Source organism: Mandrillus leucophaeus, unplaced genomic scaffold (assembly GCF_000951045.1).
Source record: "Mandrillus leucophaeus isolate KB7577 unplaced genomic scaffold, Mleu.le_1.0 Scaffold59, whole genome shotgun sequence".
NCBI classification, from domain to species: Eukaryota; Metazoa; Chordata; class Mammalia; order Primates; family Cercopithecidae; genus Mandrillus; species Mandrillus leucophaeus.
Genome location: NW_012106363.1, coordinates 3,722,238 through 3,732,842, shown reverse-complemented (window position 1 = coordinate 3,732,842; position 10,605 = coordinate 3,722,238). Strand labels below are relative to the sequence as shown.

The 10,605-nt window shown below is 56.7% G+C and overlaps 1 protein-coding gene across 2 annotated transcripts in view; it reads left to right on the top strand.

The window, feature by feature from the left end:
• The first annotated feature begins 675 nt into the window (after window positions 1-675).
• The window catches only part of ITGA3 (integrin, alpha 3 (antigen CD49C, alpha 3 subunit of VLA-3 receptor)), a 34,190-nt gene continuing 24,260 nt past the window's right edge, over window positions 676-10,605 (top strand). For both annotated transcript variants that reach the window (XM_011999277.1, XM_011999278.1), the window contains exons 1-3: window positions 676-1,244; window positions 8,542-8,669; window positions 8,990-9,069. In XM_011999277.1, the coding sequence (XP_011854667.1) occupies window positions 1,045-1,244; window positions 8,542-8,669; window positions 8,990-9,069 (408 nt within the window). In that variant the 5' untranslated portion in view covers window positions 676-1,044. The remainder of the gene's footprint in view (window positions 1,245-8,541; window positions 8,670-8,989; window positions 9,070-10,605) is intronic.

The following is a 10,605-nucleotide window of genomic DNA, read 5'->3' as shown; positions in this document are numbered from 1 at the left end:
TTGACAGTCTTATCCCTTGAACCAGAAGTCGCAGGGAAAAAAATGCTTTTTGGTAATTACAATTAGCGACATTTGGTTGTTACCACTGCTAAATATGTCTGTCTTTGCTGAGGGGCCAATCTCAGCTCGGATCCGGATGAGTGGACAGGAGAAATAAATCTCTGCAAACACAGCGAGGAGCCTGGGTGAGAGGAAGAACTCCCAGGGACCGACAGCCACCTCTTGGGGACTCATAGCGCTGCGGAGGCGAGTTCAGCATTCCAGCCAGCCGCGCGCTGAAGTCTGTTCCCAGATGCGCCAACGCCAGGTCTCTCCAGCGGGCTGGCCTTTTCAGCAGCAGCAGCAGCAGAGGCAGGAAAGCGGCCGGACAAATCCCACCCCCGGCTCCGCCGGTCACATCCATCTTGCTCCCGAGACGACTCTTTCCCAGAGAAGCGAGGGGCGGGGAGGGGAAATCTAAGCCTTTGGGTGTTGCCGACAGGTGTTTGGGGGAGAAGGCGGAGCTGGAGTAGGGAGGATGAGGAGGGAGGGGCGGTGCTGCCCCTTTAAGAGGCGGTGGCCGAGCCGGGACCTTTTTCTCTTTCCCCGGAAGGAAAGCGCAGCCCGGGCTGGGCTCGCAAGGTGGGGAGGTGCGGGACTGGGCGTGGAGAGGCGGGGCGCGCTCCGCAGGACCCCTCCCTCCTGTCCTCCTTGCGGTCGACCGGTGCGCTTGCCAGATCCGCCGCGAAGCCGGGATCGAAGGCAACAGCGCGGCCAAGGGGGCGCGGCCGGGACAAGCCGGGGGCCGGTTGCCCAGGGCAGGGACGGCGGCGACCCGGCCGCTGGGGAGGCGGGAAGATAGACCCACGGATCTTAAGAGGGGATCCGAGAGCGCAGCTGTGAAACTGGCTGAGGCTGGGGGCACGAAACCGATCAGCACTACGGAGCGCAGCGGCCGGCGGGTTCCAGTGTCCTCCGGCGGCGCGGGGAGCAGGTGAACAGGTCCTCACGCCCAGCTCCGCGCTCTCACGCGCTCTCGCCCGGACCCCGCTCCCGCTCGCAGCCATGGGCCCTGGCCCCAGCTGCGCGCCCCGCGCCCCACGCCTGATGCTTTGCGCGTTGATGGTGGCGGCCGGCGGCTGCGTCGTCTCCGCCTTCAACCTGGATACCCGATTCCTGGTAGTGAAGGAGGCCGGGAACCCGGGCAGCCTCTTCGGCTACTCGGTCGCCCTCCATCGGCAGACAGAGCGGCAGCAGCGCTACCTGTAAGTGAAGCTGGAGGCTGTGGGGTGGGAGCGAGAGTGTGCGTGCGGGGGATGCGGGTCCGGAGCGGAGTCGGAGTCCGGGGCAGCTGGCCCTTGGGAGCCAGGATTAAGGGGTGGGTACCCAGGCGGCCCACTGGCTGCTGGGGGTTGGCGGGAAGTGGAGGATTGGGTGTGAGGTCGGGCAGTAATCATTGGCAAGTGCTGACGGGGCCAGAACCTGTCTGGACGTCACCCCTCCGCCCTTTAGATCTCTCCTGAGAGCGGAAGTGGGGTCCCGGTGACTGAGTCCTCTCCCATTCTGTGAACCGAGTACCCAGCACTAGTCTCTTCTCTCCAGGGCTGGGAGCTGGGGTAAACTGCAAGATAAACACCCAGCGCACCCCCCTTCCCCTACGCTTGGGGGAAAAATGAGCATATGCATTTAAGCACCTCGCTGGTAGTCTGCGGCCACGCCAGCCACACCCTCTGCAGAGCCAGACTGGATGGCCTTCTCAACCGCTGGCTTGGCGGATGGAGGGTGAGGTGATGGGTGAGTCTGGGCGTTTGGAGCTGTCCATACGCTCCCTCTGACGCCTTGAGGATAGCAGCAGTGGAAGAGAGAGGAGGACTTGTCCCAGCTCTGGCTGCGTCTCCTCCTGCCCACCCCCAAGCAGTGGCACTCTCCCCACAGATATCCTCCCTGCATTCCATGGATTCGTGTTGGATCTTCAACCCTGAGTGTGTTTGTTTTGGTTTGAAGAGGGAAACAGTGTTTTTCTCTTTCTTCTGTTCTCCTTCCCCAACAGCTGCAAGGAGGAGGGGAAGAGCTATGCATAGGGGAGGAAGGAGGAGGAGGTTGCACCCCGCCGCCTGGATGCCCCTCACTCCACCAGACACACTCATGCCCAGTAGCATGTCCAGGATTCAGAGAGGTCTCTCTGCTGTGGCCTCAGAGCATGCCGAGGTTGGCGGCTGGAGAGGTGAAGCTGTCCAAAGAGGGATGGTGGTTAGGACAGGTTAAGCAGGTACCATCCACCTCTTTGGGCTGGGTGATCTGCCCCCTCCTAGCCTCTGCCCCCACCTGGCCTCTGACCCCACTGAACAAGAAGATGTAGTCACATTCAGGGTACACTGAAATCTCTCCCTGCTCCGATTGGGGCCTGCAGAGATTGAGGAAGTTTAGAATGTCCAAAGTCCAAACTCTGCCCCTGCCTTGGTTCTGCCCTCCTGACCTAGCCTGCCTACCTGGACTTAACCTCAACTCCATCTTGCTCTTGCAGAGGCTAGGGCTACCACACCCTTCCCAGCCTGGCCCCAGCAGCTGCCACCTGGCCTTAGCCAACCCTCTATCTTTTGGAGATCCTGAGCCACCAGGAGCACACGTTTCTACATCAGCGCTCTCTCTGCCCTAACCAAGAAAAAGATTTTCAGACTTTCAATGCCAAATCTGCATGATATAAGATAACATAGGTAAAGAGATCAGACTGGAAAGAAAGAGTCAATAATGATTCCTCAACCCCTCCCCCTTTTGCCTGGTGACCTTGAGCAAGGTCCCCTCCCTGGGCCAGGTTCCCCTCCCTGGACCAGGTTTCCCCCAAAAGGGGTTGGACCTGGATCTAGTGCTCTTTCCCACTGCTACTGGCCTGTGAGAGTCAACTTGATATGGTAGAGGGAGAAGAGGCTTGGAGGTCCCATGGCCAGTGTCCTGTCTCAGATCTGTTACCAATACCTGAACCGGAATTTCCTTACGTGTTGGAGGGAGGGGAACAGCATGCCTTCTTTTGGGATGTTAGTGGGGCTGTAACGAGATGAAGTGTGTAAAATCCTCTGCACATGTGCCTTTCTCCAAGGAACACCTGAAGGCTCTTGCGCTGAGGCCAGAACCTGGATGCATCCTCATTACCCATGAGCCCCCTCCAAGGTGGCTGAGCAAAGGGGTTCTACTTTTCTCTCTGGGAAACTGGAGCTGGCATTCAGCCTGCCAGGAGCCCAGAAGGTTCTAAAGCTAATGAACCTCTGAGGGGCAGGAGTTCTCTCCCTTGAGTATCCTCAGTCTTTCCTAATGGTGGTTCTGTGTCTTGGCCCTTCATCTCACTGAATTCAACCCCTCGGCCATTCAACCCCTCGGCCATTTGGGAGAGCCAGCTGGGCTTAGCTGCAGCCAGCTGTGTAGCCAGATGCAAACAGCTGCCTGAGTGCACAACTCAGAGGAACTAACTAGTAAGACGAGCTGCAGCCTCATATTCTGTTAGCCTGAAAGTCTCTTTGGAAAAGCGGGATCGTTCATGGTCTTGGATAGGCTCTTAAACTGGGGTTCACAGAAGGTTTTCAAGAGATGCAGGGACTCCCTGAAAGTATACCCCAAATCGTAGTATTTGTCCACTGCCCTGTGGGTGGGAGGAGGGGTGAGCACAGCTTTCTTGTTCTCCATTCAGAAGGCCTCAGAAATGGTTAGAAACCCAGGGTGGGACCTTCTTTGCTGCCCCATCACCTTCATCTCTGGACTGGGGTTCCTGGCCCACAACATAGGGGGCTCGCCCTAACCCAGGGCCCAATCTGCTACTCTGTGGAAATGAGGGGTAAGGAGCAGGCAGAGGATCAAGTGCTCTGGGCTTCTTGGCAAAATGCATGAGGGGTTCCTTGGAGGGACAGGGACTGTTCTCTGGGAGGTGGTTACTGACACCATCTCTCCTCCAGCACCTGCTCTGACATTCCTTCCTGGGAATCCAGGCATTCTGGTCTGGTCTGACCCTGTGGGCCTATGGGGATACCGCCGGTCCTTCTCTTTCTTTCACTTTTGCTTGGAAATGAGGGTATCTGGGAAGCCCAGGGCAGGGTGGCTCCTAGAAATGAGGTCATGCCTGAGGTACACAGGATCCAGGCTCACCTGCCATGCTGTCCTAACCTCATGTTTCCCCGGGCAGGGTGGGTGCCTGGCAGCCTCCAAGGCTTGTGCCAGCAGAAATGGGCACAGCAGCAGTGGCTGGAGGCAGAAGGCCTGCACTTGTAGTAGGTTTTACCCAGTGACCAGTCTAGGCCAAGAGGCTTTCAACTGGGCAGGAGTGGGAGAAGCCGGATCTTGTCGAAAAAGAAGCAGCGAAGGGGGCTTGGTCAGAACTAAACAAAGAAGGAAGAGGATCCCCTTTGCCGTAAGAGGGATTGAGGTTAGATGACACTTAGAATGCCCTCGGGAGTCAAGTATAGGAAAAGTACTGAAGAGCCAAGGGAAGGGAGAAGAACTGAGAAAAATGGCCTTGTTCTTTTTTTATCTGAGGCTTAGCCAAGGCTCTTTTTCCTGCCCTTTCTCGTTCTCTCTCTCCCTCCAGCTTGTTGCTCTGGTTCTAGGGCTGAGTCACCAGTGGGGAGGGGGGCTGGGTGGGCAGCAAAGGAAGAGTAGGGAAGGATGGGGAGGGCTGCAGTTTCAGCTCCATGGAGCTGCCTCTGGGGAGATGGCTAATTCGGGCAGCAAGGTTGGCATAGAGCTGGGATCCAGGCATCGCAGAGCCGCCCCCGCCCCTTCTCTGGGGCTCAGAGGTGGAGCAGGCACCCTCCCCACCTGCCTCCTGGCCTGGGGTGGGAGGGGAACACAGGAGGCTAGGTACCCAAGGAGTGAGGCCTTGCTGTGTTGGCCTGAGTGCTAGATCCTTTGGCCCCCTCTGGAATCCTCCCATGGAGCCACCAAGTGCCTTCCCGAGGTGACAGAATCTGGGAAGGTGAATCTTACAGGCTGCTTCTCTGAGCATGACCCCACCCCAGTGCCCCCGGGGGCCTTCTCCTCTTTGGGGTGAGCCAACCTGGTACCTTGAATTCTCCTGGGTACTGTGCCCCGCCCTTCTTTGATTCTTCTGCTTTCTCCTTGGCTGTTCCATTAGCTTTGAACTGCCCCAAGGGGAGTGATAGGGCAGGGGTGAGGAAGGGCTTTTTCGGAACTTGGAGCTAAAGACTCCACAGAGGCCAAGAGGGGCTGTTTGGCTGGAGCCAACGGGAGGGTGAGGAGGCAGCTGTTGGAAAGCCCTTGAGTAGTCACTTCACCCATCCCACTCCATCTGGGGGGCTGGTGGTCTCTGCTCCCCCGAGTCCAGCCTGACTCCTGGAGAGGGGCAGTCCTATCTCGTGTCTTCCTTGCTCTAAGAGCTCCATGTAGGCATCTCTCTACCTAGTCTCCCTCCTTCTGGCTGCAGCTGAGGGGATGGGCTCAGTACCGCTGTGGAAGGGGTCAGCTTTTGGATTTTGTGATCTGGACCAGACCCAAAAGTAGATGGCCAGCAGAACTGCTCATTTGCATAATTATTTGCATTTCATTTGCATGTCAGTAAGGTCCCTCTCACCTTCAGGATTCTCCAACCCTCACCACACACACCTGGGTATGTGTGGCTGCAGGAAGCTGGAACCACCCTGCGCATACCACCTTCCCCCATCCATGCGCAGGCCTCTGGCTGTAGACCCATTGGATCCTGGGCTGGGAGCCAGAGGGCCTTAAGGGGCCTCTGAGTGGGCCAAGTGGAAGCTAAAAATACTCTGGGGGGGTGAAGGGGGGCTCCCTCTGGAATCTCTGAGGAGGGAGGGGCCTGGGATGTGGGGCTGGGATTAGGGCACTAGCCCTGCCCTACCCTCTATCAGTAGGCATAAGACTGGTTCCAGGCAACAGGCAAGAGGGTATAGGTGGTAAGGGGAAGTATTTCAATCTCATTGACATGCGTGCCCAGCTCTGCCTGCTCAGTACCTCGGGAAGTTCAGAGGAGGGGGTCCCTTAGCCCCTTACTGGCTGAGTTGAGGGGGCTGGGAGGGCATGGAGACCCTCCTGCTCCGCTGCCTCCTGTATGATAACATGCTCAGGGCCGTAGAGTGGCTCTAGCTGCCAGCACTCCTGTCCCCACCCCAGTGATCACCTGGTATCCTCAAGCCATGGAAGTCTTCTTATGTCTGTCCCCTGCTCTCTCTAAACCACCAAAGGAGTCTCTTCTTTTCCCTCTGATCCAGGTTCCCTAACATGCCAGGGCAGAAATTCCTGGGTCCAGCCAGGCACAGTGGTTCATGCTTGTAATCCCAGTACTTTGGGAGGCCGAGGCGGGTGGATTACCTGAGGTCAGGAGTTCGACATCAGCCTGGCCAATATGGCGAAACCCTGTCTCTAGTAAAAATACAAAAATTAGCTGGGTGTGGTGGCGTGTGCCTGTAATCCCAGCTCCTTGGGAGGCTGAATCAGGAGAATCACTTGAACCCGGGAGGCGGAGGTTGCAGTGAGCGGAGATTGTGCCACTGCACTCCAGCCTGGGTGACAGAGCAATACCCTGTCTCAAAAAGGAAGAGAAAAAAAGAAATTCCTGGGCCCCTGGAGGGAGGGCTGGGGTCATGCTAGGGCCAATCCTGATGCTACAACAAATCAGACCAACAATGCTCATAGTAACTATGGCTTCATATCAGAACACCCTTTTGCAGAATAGACCTATCTGTTCGTCCAGCAACCCTGGAGGTCAGCGGGAGAGGGGCTGCCCGCATTTTACAGATGAGGCACTCAGGGCTCAGAGGAGGAAAGGAAATTGCCCCTTCAGGCAGAACAAACCCTAGACCCAGGTCCGTGGGTTCTCAGGCTGAGCTGCTCCTTTCCCGTAGGCTGTGGCTCCCTTCTCTCATCTGTCAGGCACGCCAGAGAGCGGACGTCCATGGGTGGTCAGGCAGAGGATTCATCGAGACCTTCCCAGCCCAGACAGAAGTGACTCTCCAGGCCTGGCTGCCACCCTGGCCTCCTGCCAGCTTCCCTGGCCAGGAAGCTTCACCCTTTCTCCCAGGAACACTTCCCCAGGGTGAGGTCTGAGCTGTAGTCTTAAAGTACAGGCAAGGTCCCACCCCCTTCCCAGCAGCCTCAGGCAGTACATTCCTAACTCCCAGTGGGTGGAGACACCCCAGGCCCCAGCATGCCCAGGCCCTGCCCCGCCTACTCCCTGCAGCCCACACTCACAGGTCCCAGGCAGGAGCTACAGGCGTGGCTGTTGCTTGGCACTTCCAGACTGGCAGAAGGCCCGGAGCCCAAGTTCTTAGCTGGGAGCTGTAGAGTGATAGAGTTGCTGGGGCCAAATGGTGGGGCACCTGGGAGGTGTCTCGCACCTGAGAAGGCCAGGGCCATCAGGATTGAGCAGGGAGGGGCTCCTGGCAGAACATTTAGAGGCTGCAGGGAGGTGATGTGGGGAGAAGAAAGTCTGGTAAAACTGAGTTCTCAAACTGGGGTGCACTAGATTCCACCAGATGGTATGTTGTGGGCAGAGGAATCTACCTTTTTAACAAAGATCCCTGGGGTTTCTGATGACCCAAGGCTTGTCCTCTAAGATGGTATTTCAGGGCCAACCCCTGCCTCTCTCTGCTCCAGCCACCCCTCTGGTATGGGACAGGTTGCCAGGGTCCTAAGCATCCTTGTAGGAACTTGCTGTCGGCATCCCCAAAGATGGAATCTGGGCAGGCTGGGGGCAAGGCAAGAGCCCTTGCCCACCCCACCTGCTGCCCGCCCACTGGGAACTCTGCTCTGGGGCCACATTGTCCAAAGTGTCAGGTACTCATCCCAACCCCTACCTGTGTGTCTGTCTTAAGGTCACTGGAGAAGGATATTGGACATCACCCAGGTCACTTAGGGGCCCAGGTCTCCAAGATCTGAGTCCCCAGATGGCTTCAGGAGGAAAAACCCAGGGCTCTGACAATCCAGCCCCCTAAGTTCTCCCCTCTGAGTCCACAGAATTTGAACTCTCTGCCAGGATTCCTCATCTTGCTGTCTTCTGGTCAACCTTCATCTCAAAAGCCAAAGCGTTGCTTCCAAAACTGAGATCTGGCCATGTCATGCCCCTGCCTAAAATCCCTCTGCGGTTTCCCCTAAGGCTGTTCCCAGCCTGCCTTTGTGTGCCTCCCCAGAGGCTCCTGGACTCCAGCTATGCTGAGGGCCTTGCAGGTCTCTGAATCACCCTGCTGGCTCTTGCTTCCTGGCCCTGCACATGTGTGCCTTTGCCCACGTGGCCTTCTCCCCTTCTTCACCTGGAGAACCCTGGTCATCGTTCCCAGACTCAGATTAGGTCACCTCTTCTGCTGGCCTCCGTGACTGCCCCCTCAGCCCTGAGCCTGAGCTGCTGTGCTCCCTGCTTCCCCCTCCCAGGACACTTCCTTCCAGTGTCTTTTTTCCTTGCCTGCCTTCCCTTATGCTGGGCACTTCTGGAGGGCAGGAGCTGGGGGTCTCCTGGCACCAACAATCTGTAAATGTATGTTGAATAAATAGCAAGTTGTTTGAAGTGGGGCTTGGGGAGTCTGAACCCAGACCCACCTCCCTCCCTATCCCCAGGCTCCTGGCTGGTGCCCCCCGGGAGCTCGCTGTGCCCGATGGCTACACCAACCGGACTGGTGCTGTGTACCTGTGCCCACTCACTGCCCACAAGGACGACTGTGAGCGGATGAACATCACAGTGAAAAGTGAGGGGAAGAGGCTGGGGAGGGGTGCCGGGTCAGAGGTCTGGCAGAGGGGTACCGCAGAGAGAATGGCCTAGAGGAGACAGAAGGCCTCACCCAGCTTCTAGTCGCTTCTTGTCCAGCTGGGAAGAGGGTGCCCTAGAGGAGAGTGGGGCTGGATGGGATTGGTGGAGCTTAGAATAATGACGAGCTGGAGAAGGGGAATTGGGAGGGCTGTCCTGTGGGTGGAGGGCCCAAGCAGGACCCACCCCTGCCCTCTGGAGGCTTTGGGCACTGAAGTATGGGTGAGGTTCTCTGGTTCATGCTCCCTCTGGTGCCCACAGGTGACCCTGGCCATCACATTATTGAGGACATGTGGCTTGGAGTGACTGTGGCCAGCCAGGGCCCTGCAGGCAGAGTCCTGGTAAGTGGATGCTCAGTGTCGGCTCCTCTACCTCTCCCTGGCTCTCTCCTCATCTCCTAGAGCTGGGAGGAAAGACGAGGGCAGCAGGCGGGTCCACGGCGTGTGTGTGCTGGGGCCTGCACACAAGTCCCTTCCTGTGGCTGTGCATCCCTCGCTCCCTGCACTCCTGGGGAGGGAGTGAGTATCCTGTGCTCTCCCAAAGCCAGGCACGGCCTGAGTTCTCTGACTCATCCACTTCCTCCCCATGCCCACACTGGGTGCTCGGCCTTCGTGGGAACAAGCCGAGGGAGCTGAGGGAACTGCGAGGAGGAGAAAGGGCAGAGAGGGCCCCAGGCGGCTCAGCACTGGCTGGCGCTCCTTCCTGGGAGGCTGACTGCCGGAAGAGGCGCAGCCCTGCTGACCCTGGCTCACCCAGCTCTGGTCTGGGGGCTAATCAAATGTGTCACCTCCTGCCCACATTCTACAGTGCCAGCCCCTGAGTTCTCCATTTCTGAGTCCCAGATAGACATTCCCCCCACCGCCCCATTTTTTTCTCTCTCTGTCTGTTTTTGTTGTTGTTATATTCAGAAAGGATTTTATTAGTTCACACACAGAAGAGTTCTGGTTAAGGCTTGCCTTGCTCCTGGTGCTAATATGATGCCACCAGGATGTGAGGTATCTCAGGCACTTAACTCTGTGTTCTTCGTGTTGCCTCCATCTTTGATAGGCAGTCTTTTCGTGGTGCATGAATGCAACAGCTTCAGCTTTATCTTCTTTGACCTTCAAGTTCTGTAGTCCTGGTAGATATCTAATTACAACTCATTAGCTCTGACTATTTCAGGTGCTCTTCTCTGAAACAATTACTGTGGCCAAGAGAATGCAATACTTATGCTTTCTTCAGACATGAATTATCAGTATCCAGATAGGCACATAAACTCAGTCTTAGAATGTGCTTCTTTGATGTCAGGTTTTTCTCTTGCCTTGATAGTTTCACATGGCTGGGGAAGCCTATCACGGTGGAAGGCAAGGAGGAGCAAGTCCCATCTTATGCTGATGGCAGCAGGCAAAGAGAATGAGGCTCGCTCTCTCTCTTTCTCTCTCTTTTCTTTCTTCTTTCTTTCAAGATAGAAGACTCCTGGCTGTGTGCGGTGGTTCACGCCTGTAATCCCAGCACTTTGGGAGGCTGAGGCTGGTGGATCACGAGGTCAGGAGTTCGAGACCAGCCTGGCCAATATGGCGAAACCCTGTCTCTACTAAAAATATAAAAAATAAACCAGGTGCAGTGGTGCCCACCTGTTGTCCCAGTTACTCGGGAGGCTGAGGCAGGAGAATTGCTTGAACCTGGGAGGTGGAGGTTGCAGTGAGCCAAGATCACATCACTGCACTCCAACCTGGGTGACAGAGCAAGGCTCCATCTAAAAAAAAAAAAGAAGAAGACTTCATCTCTCAACCAGGCTGGAGTGTAGTGGTGCCATCTCAGCTCACTGCAGCCTTGACTTCCCAGACTCAAGTGACCCTCCAGCCTTAGCCTCCCAGGCTAATTTTTTAAGTTTTTAT